General features: G+C 39.4%; 1 protein-coding gene across 3 annotated transcripts in view; it reads right to left on the minus strand.

Moving 5' to 3' along the window:
* Positions 1-16,851, minus strand: part of Cad89D (cadherin 89D) — a 52,521-nt gene that overhangs the window by 5,467 nt on the left and 30,203 nt on the right. For all 3 annotated transcript variants that reach the window (XM_089728449.1, XM_089728450.1, XM_089728448.1), the window contains exons 4-18: positions 12,933-13,041; positions 11,237-11,439; positions 10,598-10,726; positions 9,281-9,473; positions 8,807-8,965; positions 8,384-8,517; positions 7,058-7,652; positions 6,613-6,771; positions 6,212-6,392; positions 5,290-5,453; positions 2,598-4,753; positions 1,896-2,105; positions 1,396-1,565; positions 899-967; positions 259-465 (exon numbers count right to left, since the gene is read on the minus strand). In XM_089728449.1, coding sequence (XP_089584575.1) covers positions 259-465; positions 899-967; positions 1,396-1,565; positions 1,896-2,105; positions 2,598-4,753; positions 5,290-5,453; positions 6,212-6,392; positions 6,613-6,771; positions 7,058-7,652; positions 8,384-8,517; positions 8,807-8,965; positions 9,281-9,473; positions 10,598-10,726; positions 11,237-11,439; positions 12,933-13,041 — 4,838 coding nt within the window. The remainder of the gene's footprint in view (positions 1-258; positions 466-898; positions 968-1,395; positions 1,566-1,895; positions 2,106-2,597; positions 4,754-5,289; positions 5,454-6,211; positions 6,393-6,612; positions 6,772-7,057; positions 7,653-8,383; positions 8,518-8,806; positions 8,966-9,280; positions 9,474-10,597; positions 10,727-11,236; positions 11,440-12,932; positions 13,042-16,851) is intronic.

A 16,851-nucleotide genomic window follows, 5' to 3' on the forward strand; every position in this document is an offset into this window, starting at 1 on the left:
ACGCTCTGAGATCGTGGTCAATGAATGATAAAAAAATATGTTATTTTTTGTACGTTATTACAAAGTTAAGTCGTACACTGTGTGCATTACTAATAAAAATCTTACGTTACGGACGCTTTTTCCCGGTTAGGGTACCCCTCCGCATCGTCCCATAAGGAACTTCGTTCCAAAAATAATAATAATAATAAGTACAGCTGCTGGATGCTGCATATTTGTGTCGAGCTCTGCGGTTGGGAATAATAGATGATGAAGCCTCACCTCCGGCTCCTCCGCACGCAGAGCACGCACACGGCCGTGGTGCAGGCGCCCACGAACACGATGCAGCCGAGCGCCACCACGCTCAGCTCCAGAGTGCTGAGCAGCTTCCCGCCGCCGCGCGCCTGCACCATCGACGCGCCTCCCACCTCCAGAACCTTGAACCCTGGCAAGCTGTGCCGAAGCTCGGACTCTCGCTTCAACAGCGACCTGCGACGAGTTACGAATTAATTAAAACGAAACAGTTTTAAAAACGATCCAAATTCGTATACACAAATAATGAGTGAATTTTGAAAAATGAAAAAATTTACTGATGGTAGGACCTATTGTGATTTTGTACGGGTAGGTACCACCGCCCCGCCTATTTCTGCCGTGAAGCAGTGATGCGTTTCGGTTTGAAGGGTGGGGCAGCCGTTGTAACTATACTGAGACCTTACAACTTATATCTCAAGGTGGGTGGCGCATTTACGTTGTAGATGTCTATGGGCTCCAGTAACCACTTCACACCAGGTGGGCTGTGAGCTCGTCCACACCTATAGCAATAAAAAAATATTTGAATTTGTTGATTTTGGTCTGTTTTAAGTTTTAATACTATGGAATTAAAATCCAAATTTGCGTTCCAACTGACAGAGTTCCAACTTACTTCTGAAGTTCATCCATGTCGATGATCGCGTTGGAGAGCGGGTCCACCGCGTAGATGTACATGTCGGTCCTGAAAGAAAGCAGCGGCTTACAATTTAATTCATAAAGGATAATTAACTGGTGAAAACTCTCGGCTAAATTCTGTACAGGTCAGTGTATCGACGCTATGTACTAAAATACATATTACAGCTATAATAAGTTGGTCAGACTAGATACGCTTTACTCTCAACACTTTAGTCCACGATGCTATCCATACAGCCGAGGATAGGCGGGAGTGGCGCAGGATAATCCAGGAGGCCACGACCCTCAGAATTGAGGATTATCGACATAAGAACGAGCAGTAGCTGGGATAACGATTAAAATCAAATTGTTTGCAGCAAGAATAACTCTTGAATTAAGGCAGACTTTGATATATATTATAGAGATGGGATTGGCTCAGGGGCTCTGAGGGCAGACTGAATCCTGCACTCCTGGATCAAACAAGAGAAGCTGACGTACGCATGGCCGTCTCCAGCCGCCTTCGTGTTGGCTTCAAGTCGCCGGACTCGGATGTCGTAGCCGGTAATGGCGGTCAGAGAACGAGTGATATTTTCTAAGCCTTTCTCGACCTCCATCGGTCTCGCGCCAACGACCAGAACCAGCTGTTTGTTTTCATCCAACACGTAGACCTGATGAAGAAAAAGGTTTCTGAGTATTTAGGCTGAACCTCTCTGAATAAATATACGTTTGGAATGATTGAGTTAAATAAAATTTGGTACGCGTAGTTATCAAAGAATAATGTTATATTCAAAGATCTCATTATAATGCAATTTTAACTAGCTTAGCAAACCGAAGAACCGTGTCAGAAAAGGTGCTGGGTAACAGGAAACGTTTAAAAAACGTATAAAACCCTTCCTTGTTGTACAAATTATTATATAATTAATATATAATAAGAACATAAACATACATAATCTAAAAAAGACTCAACAAACTTACAAAACCATCACACTATAACTTACGAAAACATTAGCGATGGCCGACTTCCCATCGTCAGCTCCTTTCTTATCTGTGGCTTTGACGTCGAATCCGAAGACTCTTCCGGCGTCCCTGGTCAGAGCCGCCACCACCCGGACCGTCCCCGATACGGGGTCGATGGCGAACCGGGGGGCCTGCTCGTTGAGTATCTGGTAGCGGATGTCTGCATTGATCCCGATGTCAGAGTCTGTAGCCTGGGGAGATGTCAGACCATCGAGGCTTAGCCGTTTCAAAGAAAACAAGCTCGTCTGTGTCGGCGCGCACCGTCCCAGATGCGGTGGCATGGTGTCCAATGGCAATAGGGTATTTATATTATGCAGCTTGTTATGAAAATGCGATTGAAGCAAGCTACTCCAGAGTGCCGCAAATATAATCACGAGGACTGCTCGTTAATTAATAAATGGCAAAAGGAACTCCGAGACTTTTCTGCTTACATTATGAAATATTTTAAGTGAAGGCGCACGGGCACTGGGACTAATAATTTCCATTTAAAATGATATTAATCTTTTGGTTTTCAAATTTTTGAAACAAATACTACAAAACCTAATTAGACAAGAACAGAATTAAAATATATCTGGACAAATCCAGTAAATACTTAATTCACTTCAAATAATAATAATGTAGTTAATAGAAAATAATAATTCCATGATCACATTCACAAAATTAACTGTTATTAATTATCCTACCTTTAGCTGCATAACTTGATATCCGAAGGGCGCGGTGGTCGGTATGGCCGTGACCAAGGGACGATTCCCGTTCGTAAACTTCGGGGAATTATCATTCACGTCTTTAATTCTTACTACTACTTTGACGTCATACTTGGTCATTCCTTCCAACACATCCTCGGCTACAGGGTAGATCATATGAGGGAGTTCTCTACTATATTTCTGTCTTTCGGCTCTTACTATGACCTCATAAGTGTCTTTGACCTCTCGATCTGGACTTCGAACGAGATACAAAGTGCCGTTTCTTGGATCAATAACAAACGTTCGTCTGATATCTGTATCATTTTCGTTCAATATGTAATATCTCATTTTAAAGTTTTCATAATGCTCGGTCAAGTTCAGTGAGACTAACTCCACAGGTGCATTTACGTTCTCCTCGATTTCTAGTTCATAGTATCGCGATATAAATACTGGCTTGTCCGACATTTCTACTTCGTCGGGAACGTCAGCGACAGTAACCATCAGTATGGCAGTCGAACTCAAACTTGGCAGTCCCAAATCTGACGCAACTATAGTTATGTTGTGCGCCGACTGATTCTCGAAATCGAGACGACCTATTGTTGTAATGGTTCCTTCTTTGGAGTCGATCGCAAACAAACTCTGTTGGTTCTTCCTTTGAGGAAGGCTATACAAAATCAAGCCGTTGCCGTTGCCAATGAAATCAGTGTCGTTTGCAAATACTTTAGCGACCGTGGTCCCGATCGGTGCGTTTTCTTCAATCGTAGCTTTGTAAACAGGAATCATCATTACCGATTCGAAATTATGGTTAGACAGTTCGTCAGCTTCGGGGTGTTTCCATTCTAATAATTCATCGAAAGCGTAGAATTTAGGCGAGTTATCATTTACATCTAGTACTTGAACTTCCACACTGACAGAAGATGATAGTTTCTTTTCGAGGCCATTATCTCTCGCCACGACAGTCAGTATATACTTATCCTCAGTCTCTCTGTCCAGCTCTCCATTGACGCTGAGAACTCCGGTCAAAGGTGATATTTCAAACGGTAGATCCGTGTCCGAAGGTTGAATGAAATACGTTAGATTTGCGTTCTGTCCAAAATCAGCGTCAGTTGCGTCCACTTTTCCTAAAACGCGTCTGGTGTACTGAGCTTCTTCAACATTGAAATTGTACCAAGTTTTCTTAAAGACCGGAAAGTGGTCGTTGACATCCTTGACGAACACTCTCACCGAAATGTTATCGTTCAAATTTCCACCATCTAAAGCGGAAATGTTCAATCTGAATTCTGATTCTGGCGGCAAGCTTCGTGCGACAATAACGTGGCCGTGCCGTTCATTGATCACAAAGTATCGCTTCACTTCTAGTGCGTCAGCGGACAGTTTTCTCGGTGGAATATAAACTTCTGAATTGAATTCATATCGTATCTGTCCGTTGAGTCCGCTGTCGAGATCCAAAGCGTTTAATTTTATAATTGTTGTTCCTATAGGAATGTTTTCTGGTATCAAAAATAAAGGCCCTAATTGATCAACATCAAGAGCAAATTTATTTTTAGGTTTTACTTCAATTATTGTGAAGCCGGCTGTTCCATTAAGTTTTGTTTCTCTGTGAATTCTGACTTTCGAATTTTCGTCGGCTTCAATAAGCTCTACATATCTATCCATGGGCATTATTATTTGGTTAAATTCCGGCTTATTATCGTTCTCATCACCAATCTTTATGATTAATTCGGCCTCCGAACTCAGGCCTCCGGTATCTCTAGCCACCAAGCTTAGCTTATACATGATTTTTTTCTCTCTATCCAAACTGTCTCCTATAAACTTAACAACCCCGGTGTTTTCGTCAACATCAAACATTTCTTTGCCTTCACCGAACAACGTGTACATGAATAAAGCATTTGTTCCTTCATCAGCATCAGTAGCCTTTATTATATTGTCCATCTTAATTTCTGTTCCTTTCTTTGAGTTTTCCATAATGAAGCCCTCATAAGTAGCATGTTCGAAAACAGGCGGATTATCATTTTCGTCTTCAATGTATATTGTGACTTGATATATTCCCGCGCCGGAAATTACACCTTTGTTGAACTCAGCTATCACAGTCATCCTGTAAACATCACGCTTTTCTCGATCTAAAGGTTTCTGGGTAAAGATAGTTCCGTCTTCCGCTGAAAATAATAAAATAATACAGACATTAGTAATAAACAAAATGATGAGCTATGTGATGTCATCCCAGTATCAATCTCTCGTCGCGATGTCGTAAGGCGGCGTACTGGACTGCAGCGTTATCAGAGTTTATAGCAGTCTACTGCGATTTGCAACCGGCATTTGCCTGGTCTAGGGCAGTGAGCCCGCACAGCTATGTCTCCTCTCCTGTTATCTAGTTATATCTATCCTGTCTATTTCTGCAGCAAAGCAGTCACGTGGTCCAGTTTGAAGGTACAACCGTTACGCTAAATAATTTAGATTACGAACTCATGTCCCAAAGTGGGTGGGGAGCATCGTGTTATGATGTTTATAGGCTCCGGTATCCACTTTACACCCAGAGTATACAATAATGCAACAATACTTTCGGCGTTGAGTATTTGTGAAGAGATTTAGCCCGTTCCAAACTTGCGACCACGGATCGAAAGATACTAAATTATATTATATATTTATAAGTTTCTTCACGTTATGACATTGTGTCACCAGCGTTTTTACTAACCTATAGCTATGTCATCCGTAACGTCTTGTTGATTTGCGATCAAGAATCTTACATTTCCAGTGCCGTTACCATAAATGGAACTCATATTGGTGTGGAAAATTTGTCCTATAGCGGCCCCGGCTGAGTTTTCTTTAACGTGGAATATAATCGGTGAATGTGCACCTCTGCAGGAAAAAACGTTTTAGAGTAAAAAAATTTTGTAATATTGTAAGTATGTAATTAAATGGGTATTCAGTTTCAGTTTTTTTTAAGTAAACGCGAATTAATTCCAACATTTAACATCACGATGCTACCGGATTCTATATGTCATATCAATGGGCTCCGCCGACCTCTAAAGCCTAGAATGTGAGCTCACCCGTTTACCTAATAAATAAATAAATAATTGCTAGCCGTAACCCGCAGACCCACCGGCATTATCTACGGAGACACATGAAGTCGTAGTCCCAAAATCAGTTTGACCGACAACAATGATATCAGTTCATCCGATCCACTTATCCTATAATAGACGGTTGCAGCTCGAGCCCTGGAATAGGGCCTTAGTCCATAGGGACCTTGGTACTCGCATGGAAATCTAGCTCATAGCATCAAACCGTTGCGTTTCTCGCCGAAGATTGTCAGCGGTTTCCGATCCCAACCCGAGAGTAGGTCCCCCTTAATCCCAGAAGCAGCTGTCAATGGGTGGCTAGAATGCAGGTGGATCATAATACTACTATTTTCACTGATTTACAATAGGTTACATTGTCCTGTATAAACATATTTTACGATTTTCTACAAGTGTCCTGAGCTATGAGGATTTACTAACTAATTTCACTTTATTACTTGCTTGACTTGTGGCAATCGTTCATTAACTCAACAAAGCCTTAATAATTTAATTAGGAATTGATTCAAAGTTCTAGATGAAGTGTAATTGTTTTTAACTTACTTCAATAAAACACCTCTCTCATCGTTAACGTCAACAACGTGAACTGTGGCGTTGGTCACTATGGATAGGTTGGCGTTTTCTTGTAAGGCCACCGCTTCGAAATCGTACATTGGACGATTGTACCGGGAGAGATCGTCCACTACGGTTATGACCCCGGATCTTTCTTCCACAGCAAACGGTACTGAAAAATATAATATAAAAGGTAGGTAGTTAGTTAATCAGCAAAATGCAACAGCAAAGACAATGAAGGCTACCTCACCACATAATACATCAACCTCATTAACAGTGACCACTAATACTTTTCTTCCTTTCATAGTGTGGCATAAATGTGAATATTTTAAAATAAAGTTAGACTTAACATAAATCTGGCTAGCAAGACTAATTCCTGCGTAATGCATTACCTCCTTCTTCGTATCCATGCAGCAAATCATAAGAAACATCGTTTTGTTCAAATGCGTCATTAACTCTAATTTGTCCAACACTTGTACCAATGCCAACATTTGATCCAACCCAGAATTCATATGGTGCTCCCATAAAGTCAGGTATCTCTGGCTTGTTACCTAAAAATATTTTGATTATTATCTTCTAGCATTGAATTGATATAATATATAACTGGATTTTTTGCAAAGATCTTTTCATTATCTTCTAGATAAGTTTAATTTATTAGAATTTTAAAAATAGGTGTAAAGATAAGGAAGGGTGTAGTGTATTAAATTTAAATTATACTTTGACATCTGTCTTTAGTTTAAATGGATTATTTTAATTTTCTATCTTCTGGAACACATTGAGTATTACTGATTTTCATATTGTGTAAATTTAGCAGATGATTTTCTACGTCATAGATACCTTTAGTTCCTCTCGTAACTTCAATAGTAACTACGGCCAGTGAATATCTCCTCTCACTGGGGTTGGCCGGTTGGTCAGAGGCTTCGACAAATAAAGCATGTCTTCCTTCCAAAATGGGAGATTCAGCCACACTAACAGTTCCAGTGTTTGGATTTATTTTAAAAGGCGATGTTATGGTCAAATTGCTTGTTCTCTGTAAATCGTATAGCAGCATGCCATTTTGTCCCAAATCTGGATCTACGGCCTTCACTTTGCCAATAACAGTGCCAACTTTCGCGTTAGATTTCATGCTGAATTCGTAAAGGTTACTCGGTACAAAAACTGGGTTGTTATCATTCGCGTCGAGTAATGTAACCTCCACGTTAACAAAAGACATTAGGTGCTCGTCAAAATATTCTATATTTTCAGTTTTAGTTCCAACTTTATCAGGAAAGACGTAAGTAGTCTTTTCTAAGGGAGCGTTGGTTTCCAAGGGCTGTCGACGCCATTTTGCTAAGCGTTGGCTGTCAGCGAAAGTCCCGACCACGCTCGGGTTTGTCTCTTTGGCGTAGACTTTCATCCTTAGAGACGAATGGGCTTCTCTGTCGAGGACAGTCTGGAAATTAAGTTGTTTCTTGAGAATATATTCTGTTTTGGTCGAAACCTATCGCATTAGAATTGTGTTTTTATACCTTACTTTTTTTTTATTTATTGCTTAGACCGATACGAATGAACTGATATACTAGGTCTAAACTTTTCCAATTTAAAAACATTTTTTTATGTAATCTAATCTAATAAATCTAATTTTTATTTAATATTTTTAAGTCATCTATTTTTCATGTTACTTAGATTTAAAGTATAGTCCTTCCATTAAAAAAAACAACGTATTTTGTAAATTATTTGAATAAACCATAATAATAATAACGCGGATATTAATCTATACTTATTTAAAATTAAAATACTATAAAATTAAAATACTATAGAAAAGTAATTTTTTTTATGTAAAGACGCAAATATTTCTGAGCGAATATGTATAAGATTATGGCCAGCAATAACACAAAGGTAATTTTTTATCATGCTAAATGGCAGAGCCCGGAAATTCTCGGTTTACCTGCTTGATTGATTGATTGTAAAATTAATAAAACATTGTGTTTATTCGCTGCTTCCTGATTTTAAGGATCAAGGGGCTTATGAATCGCCTGGTAGGTTATAGATCAGAGAGTAATACACCAAAAAAAAATATCTCGAAGATATGCGAAGTGTTTCGTTCATTCTTTTAAATACGGGTATAGCAGTGACGCATATCTAGTAGTAATATTAAAGTCTAATTCAAAATATTATTCTTACTTGATTCCGGACAGTGAGCCATCCGGATCTAGGATCGATTGAGAAGGCTCCTTTTGGATCGTCAAGCTGATACGTGAATTCACCATTTTCACCTTGGTCTTTATCGGTTGCCATCACTTGAAGAACACTAAACCCTAAGATTACAGTCGACAATAAGAAAAAGGAAAGCAAACAAGAGTTTTAAAATTTTAATAATCATAATCATCATGTAACAATTATTTTTTACTGTAGATGCAACAGAAATTTAACACCGGCATAATTGAACTTCAAATTTACAGTTTAGTAAATACCTATTAGACTCCTATAAACTATGAAAAGGAGGGAAATCAAATGAAAATAATATTAGTATAACTGAAAATAGACCACCTGGGCACAGGAGCCGAAGAGGTAAATTTACTATTGGAGAGTTTAATCAAAACTTACCATTCGGGAGGTTTTCCACTATACTAATATTGTAAAAATCAACTTCAAATTCAGGTAAATTGTCATTTAGATCCAAGAGCTCTATTTCAACTCTGGCTTGAGCCGTTTTTAGAGGATTATCCAGCTGTGAGGCCTGAACTTGAAGGACAAACGTGTTTGCTGAAAGAAGTTACACAGTTTTTAATATACGTTATTTGGATCACCTTTACAAAGTGATCTTGCGGAATCTTAATCTAGTTATTTTGTAGTCAAATACCCGATAATTGAGAAATTTATAGATAAGTGAAAAGATAGTAAATTATTGGTTGAATCCACTTCAGATTTAAACAAATTTTACATTTTTAAATTAAATTATATTATGGAACGAGTTACGTTATGAAATGTAATGAAATTTATTTATGTAATAAAACCTCATGAATAATTGCATCTAATTGCAAAATCTAGCTATCAAATATTAATAAAGTTTGTAGTTACCTTGTAAGTTATGTTCGGCGTCCAAATCTAATTCTTTCTCCAAGAATAGACTACCATTCACAGAATCCAGAGAAAAGAGCGTTCTGTCGTTCCCAGAGATTAATTCATAGCGCAATGTAGCGCCGACGCCTAGATCTTGATCAATTGCATGTATAGGTTCTGGGAAGAGTATTTCTTTGTGGATACGTTTGCCCTAGGAAGTACAGAGGTAAATCAGATTTGAAGGCTATAAGAAAAATCAAAGGGCTACATTTGCAATTAAGATTGTTTCGTAGTAAAAATATAGAGTGCGTTAGGAAATAGTGTGATAATAGTGTCAGTACAAGTTTTATGTACCATCAGTAATATATCAGCAGCATTTGTATCCTTCAAAATATCCTTAGCATTAGCTAAACTCATTAATATATTTAATGTGCACTCATAAAAACTTACGACCTTCAAAACTTAGTAAAATTCTTAACATAAATCAAGAGCTTATAAATAATGTCGATGATGAGATCCAGCAAACTCAAATAACAATGAAATGGAATTTACAGCAAATCATTATAACCTGTTGCTTTCCTCTGTTCTTGAAAAAATCAGTATAATTTATATCCGCTTGCCGCTTGCCAATCCATTCTTCATTGTGCTTACTCACCGAATTTGTAATGATATTAAAATTAGGGCGGATTCTTGGTCCATGTGGATTGACTTGCGGAAATAAATTATCAAATTTATACCTAATGGTTTCTAGGGCTGAGATATTACTTGTTTTATTAGTTTGGGAGGAGGGGAAGGTTAAGTCCCTGATTTTGTAAGATAAAACGCTGTCTCTCCTATGCGAGGTATACAGCAAGGATACGAGGGTCACATCTACAGTGTTGCGACTCAATCGTCGATTCAATTCCGATTCGCTGAAGGTACCTTCCGAAACACTCTTGTCCAACATTAGAACCCGCAGGCGGAATCAGTCGTTTATAATAATATGTCTTAATATGGTCCATAGTATTAACCATGTTTGTACTAAAATTTATTTGCTGATTTGAAGAAATTGGTTTTTTTTTTCCTACCTAAGCTGTTAGCCTTGAGAGGCTACATCAGCGTCGCCATAACTAGTAGGTGAGCTCACGGAGCTGAAACCTGATGACGTTGCTAACACGAACCCTAGCAAGAGCCGTGCCGCAGAATCTACCACCGGATCGGAAACGCGACCCACTGAGAAGATCCGGCGAGAAACTCAGTGGGCTATGTCTGAGGGTTAATTTACTCGTTGAGCCCTTCGTTGCAAACGACGGGTTCGACGAGAACGATGACCGGGGAAATTGTTGATTTACTTACCATCAATGGATAAAATTCTGGAATCTGTGTTCTGTACGCATCTTTCGTGAACTTTGGAGGCAGGTCGTCGTTGTCTTGTACCACGATGTGAACTGTGGTGTTGGAGCTTCGAGGAGGGGACCCGCGATCCTATTTGTAGAACAAACAAAATTGAACTCTAGACATCAGTTCCGTAGAGTCAGAATGTAGACTTCTTTAAACTTCAATTACGATTCTACAAGATTTTTATGTAGTTTTTTCTTAATTTTTTATTATAATAATAATAATGATAATGTATTTATTTACTACATAAACTCTTAAATCATGACCTAGAATACTATTTACATATTTAAAAAATTGAGAGATTACGCAAATGGCATCAACAATATAAAATTAACCAATGATCCTCACACTAGGCATAGCCTATATCGTGAGGACCAAAATGCGATTTACTATGTATATAATTGACCTCAAATCGACATCACTATTATTAATAATTATTATGCTCAAAAACATGCGTTACAAGATTTAACATATAATAATAATAATAATAAATTAGGCCTCGATTTATTTTGAAAAAATTAAGGAGAACGAAAAACAAACATTGTTTTTTATTCAGCAGGCAAATAGCTCTCTCTTCCTGAAAAAAAAAATACTTACAGAAGCCATAATAACAAGTTGAAATTCTTTGTCTCCGGCATCGTAGTCCAAGACCTTTCGAAGAAGCAGAACAGGCTTGTGTGAGCTCTCCAAAGCGAAGTGACCGTCATCGTTACCAGATACGATGCTGTAATGGACGTCCGAGTTCGGAGTGTTCGGTTTGTCGCGATCGAAGGCTCTGATATCTTTGAAAATTGTTAACCCTGCAACGAAGACGCACTGTTATGGATCCCAATGTATTAAAATATAAAATATAATATATAATACTTAATTTTATACATGTTAACTTTAAGCTTGAATGTTTTGTGTGTATTGCTGTTGGTGTCTAAATAAATAAATGCAATAGCTGCCAATACACGGACACGAGCATGACAGTGAGGCAACCGGGAGTTTGAATTGTAACTGCTATACGTCTTACACTAAGTAGTAAAATGAAACAAAAGATATGATTATTTTAAGATATACATACAACAGCAGCAGTCGAGAGTGATATAATATTTTAGACTATTGGAATTATTAAGTTTTTTTTTTATTGCTTAGATGGGTGGACGAGCTCACAGCCCACCTGGTGTTAAGTGGTTACTGGAGCCTATAGACATCTACGACGTAAATGCGCCACCCACCTTGAGATATAAGTTCTAAGGTCTCAAGTATAGTTACAACGGCTGCCCCACCCTTCAAACCGAAACGCATTACTGCTTCACGGCAGAAATAGGCGGGGTGGTGGTAGCTACCCGCGCGGACTCACAAGAGGTCCTACCACCAGTAGCTTCATTTACATTCTGTAGTTGACATAGATTAGTCATCGAAATCCCCCGACGTCCTAATCCTCTTTTTGTTTACATCAAAAGTCTTCGAACTCTCCACATAATGAATCGTTAGCTCAGCGTGTTTGAACGAGACAGGCTCGGATATTATTAATGAATTTCCTCTCGATACTCAACGGTTTTGTGTATATATCGTTTTTTTCCTGTTTTTATTTCAATGGGTTTTTTGGATTTAAATTTTCGTGATTAAATATGTATATCACGACGGAACATAAAAAAAGCTTAAGCATTACCGTAACGGTAAATACACAATTATAATTCTGAAGTTTTACTTTTAATGGCTTTCACAAAGCAGCTGTGCTTACTGCAAACAGAACCAAATTATTTTTTTAAATACATATGAGCTCACAGCGTTAGATGCTTTTTTTTCCTCCTGTCTATGCTGATAGCCTTGAAAGGCTATTTCAGCTTCACCTTTACATGTAGGTGAGCTCACGGGGCTCAAACCGGAAGTGTTGCTAACACTGACCCTAGCAGTGCTTCGCAGAATCTACCTCCGAATCGGAAACCTGATCATCTGAGAAGATCCGGCGAGAAACTCAGTGGGCTGTGTCTATGGGTTAATTCACTCGTCAAGCCCTTCGTTGCAAGCGACAGGTTCGACGAGGTCGGTGGCCGGTGCTTGTGGTACCTAAGAGCAATGTTAATAGATAGGGAGGACCCATAAATAAATAATTTAACAAAATTAGATGCGAAATAAGCCCAAAGACTCGTTAATTTCAATATAAATGAAGCACGAAATAAGATAAGATGCACAACATCTTGATAACATATTGCCTTTGTAGTCAAACACAGACCTCGCGGTACAGTAAGCGGTATCGTTAATGACAGGACCATAGGAGCGATCAAAAATATAAAAGCCTTCTCACCTGTTGGAGTTAATTCATCAACAGTAACATGATATGGGGTGTCGAGGAATATTGGCACGTTGTCATTGACATCTTCAATGTACACTGTCACCGAGAGGTAAGCTGAGATCTGGGGATAGAAAAACCTGGTTAAAACACTCAACACCTAGTAATAATTGATACATAGGCGAGACAGTTGTAAGCAAATCTGTATCTAATAGAAATAGTCTAATACACAAAGAACCGGTAGAACTCCAAAGGCGTGGAGCAGGAGCATAGTTGTCCTTTTCTTTAAAAAAGGAGATAAAACACTTTTAAAGAATTATCGCCCCATCTCGCTCCTGAGCCACGTCTACAAATTGTTTTCGAGAGTCATAACGAATCGTCTCGCTCAGAGACTTGACGACTTCCAGCCTCCGGAGCAGGCAGGATTCCGAAGAGGATTTGGTACCGTGGACCACATTCACACAGTTCGGCAGATTATACAGAAGACTGAAGAGTATAATCTGCCACTATGTCTGGCGTTTGTGGACTACGAGAAAGCCTTTGACTTGATCGAGACCTGGGCTGTTCTGGAATCTTTGCAGCGGTGTCAAGCTGACTGGTGATACATCGATGCACTAAGATGCCTGTACGATGCCGCTACAATGACCGTCCAAGTACAGAAAGACCAGACGAGACCAATTCAGTTGCGCAGAGGTGTAAGACAGGGGGATATTATATCCCCGAAACTGTTTACAAACGCACTGGAGGACGTCTTCAAGACTCTGGACTGGAACGGACGCGGCATTAACATAAACGGCGAGTACATCTCACATCTTCGCTTTGCCGATGATATCGTCATCATGGCGGGATCGCTGTAGGACCTACAAGAAATGGTGCACAGCCTTAATACTGCATCCCAACAAGTTGGCCTCGGAATGAACTTTGATAAAACCAAGGTAATGTTTAACGGAAACGTCATTCCGAAACCAATCGATGTTGATGGTACACCTCTCGAAGTTGTTCAAGAGTATGTCTACCTAGGACAGACCCTACAACTAGGTAGAAACAACTTTGAGAAGGAAGTGACCAGAAGGATTCAGTTGGGCTGGGCAGCGTTCGGGAAGCTTCGTCAGGTCTTTTCGTCGCCCATACCACAATGTCTGAAGACAAAGGTCTATAATCAGTGCGTCCTACCCGTGCTTACCTACGGAGCCGAAACGTGGACACTGACTGTGCGACTAGTCCACTAACTAAAAGTTACTCAGCGAGCTATGGAGCGAGCTATGCTTGGTTTGTCATTGCGAGACCGAATACGCAATGAGGTCATTCGGGCAAAAACCAAAGTAATCGATATAGCTCGCAGCGTTCGTAAGCTGAAGTGGCAGTGGGCTGGTCACATATGTCGCAGAACCGATAACCGTTGGGGTAGACGTGTTCTGGAGTGGGGTTCGGGTTCAGTGGCGAGCTTTGGGGGAGGCCTATGTCCAGCAGTGGACTGCCGCAGGCTGATGATGATGATGATGATGAATACACAAAAGTTCGTTTATCGAGTAATAAACAACTGCAAATATGAACAAAGTAACAAACCCTTGTGTAGGTGGTAAGGGATAGAATTGAAAAAAATAATACGATAACTTAGTGGAATACATTTACGTTTAAAATTACTAAATAAAATATAATATTGCTTACGGAATCAAACTAAAATCCCGTGATATTGCTATCTGCACTGATGAAATTATAAAAATCAGACAAAGCTTTTGAATCCAAAAACTAAATCACTTAATATCTAACACAGTATTTGTATCGATGTAAAAGACGTCCAATGCTAAATTTAGGATTCTTTAAAATACTACCACATTGCTGCTGTAATGCCTTGGGGCATATTAAATAAACAGATTCTAAAAAAGGCCGCATTTAACATCAGAGTTGTGATGTTTAAAAAATTGTCATAACAGACCCGTGGAGGTCAATTCGAGACTATCCCGAGGGTAGTTAGCGGGTCAGTTACTGAAGTATTAAAATTATCTCGACGCAAAAATGGGTGAAGGACTCCCCTTACTATCGGTTTGTGTTGACGTTCACGAAAATTAAATGTATATAGACGAGAAGTACTCGAAAGAATTAATATTTCGAAGCCTTGTTTGATAATATAATCATTGATCGTTCAAAGATTCTATAATAAAAAAAAAGAGCAATACCTTTAGAATTAATGAAAATGTCAGAATATTCTAAAATTAAATACGTTAATTATTTCGAATATATATTTAAAAATGTATGGCTTGTCATTAATTTATTCAGATTTTGTGGTTCGAGTTTAGACGAACCGCCAAGAATCGTGTTGAGTCTATCCGATTCTTCTAGTGACGAAATTGTGATACAATATCAGTGTTATTGTTGCAAATAGATAGCCCATCTGTTAATAATTTAGTAACACCCCTGCTTAGAAAGGGTCGAAGTATCAATAGTAATGTGCAAGGGCTGTCTTGCTCCACACTGGAATAGATAGGCTATTTGCGGCATAACTAAGTAGCTTGATAGGACCTCTCCGTGCAGACTCAGAATACGCTCTACCGCTGGAAAATGATACAACTGTATCCTAATATAAACCTTGGAGAATGCTGGTCCATATTCACAGTCGCCTCCATGACACGTACAAAGTGAGATGTGGCTTTTTTATTGCTTAGATGGATAGACGAGCTCACAGCTCACCTAGTGTTAGGTGCTTACTGGAGCCCATAGACATCTAAAACGGCTGCCCTACCCTTCAAACCAAAACTCATTACTGTTTCACGGCAGAAATAAGCGGGGTGGTGGTACCTACCCGTGCGGACTCACAAGAGGTGCTACCACCAGTAATGGTAACCAGTTGCTGCATTATTCTGGTGTTGGGGTCGTTGTAAAGTGGTGACTAAATATACCTCACGCAATGAACGTAAGCATCATTTAAATAGATCGAGACAGTGGTAGTGGCAACTGAGGTGAGGCGACCGGTAGAAGTTCCCGACCATTTTTAATGAATGCTGTTTTCATCGCTTCGTTTTAATCGATTCAGACAATGCAGAGAATATAATGCTTCCGTTTTTATTATGGGGCCGAGGACGGGTCGAATTCCCGTGCGTTGCCATTGATGTCGGGTAGGACGTCAGGACGATGGGATGCCTCGCACACCTCTTTTGAATTAGAACTTTTAATCTATACTTTATTTTTGATGATGAAGATAGGTAGATAGCACAGCGTGACTGCACCTTAAGGCATGAGGTTGTAGCACCAATTATTATAAATAGTATAAATAGTGTCCCATACTTCGAGGTGTATAACTGTAACCTGCCGGAAATAGGCAAGATAGCGGTATTTCCTGGGTTCTGTATACGGTATGCGGTACACGGTCTCACGATACTAACAATAATTGCTCAGATCTGTAAATTTCTTTTATTTTTTTCAATATTTTTTTCTCTTTAGCGTGAAGGTACCATGCCCGGTTATTTATAATAAAAAAGCTACCGTTTCGCGTTGCAGACTAAGTCAGTCGCCATTTGTAAGTAGTAGAAAACTCAACCTCAAGTTTCAAAGTTAGAGGCAGCAAGAATGATTGAGCTTCAGTGAGCGCTCAATGCCAGGCTGTAAATTCTCTTCCCCGTGCTCAGGAGAAATCATGTATGTGACAGAACCTACAGCTTGATTGGCCAGAAGGCCGTAAGTCACAGGTCAAGGCGTAGAGCCTAAGAGTCAATGTAAACATTACGAGCTATCAACGTAAGGATACCGACCATAGATTTTAACCTATGCGCAGTTCATTGACTTATCTTCATTGTTCAGTTTAGGTCGTCCGATACGATTTGTCGGAGAGCGATGAAATTAGGCAGCTTGAAGCAAGAGCCTAGTGGGTACTACAAAAAATCTTAGCATCTATCTCACTCGCTCGTGAGCACTAGTGGATAACAAAGTGCTTATTGAG

Source organism: Bombyx mandarina, chromosome 06, assembly GCF_030267445.1.
Source record: "Bombyx mandarina strain Sakado chromosome 06, ASM3026744v2".
In the NCBI taxonomy this organism is placed as follows: Eukaryota; Metazoa; Arthropoda; class Insecta; order Lepidoptera; family Bombycidae; genus Bombyx; species Bombyx mandarina.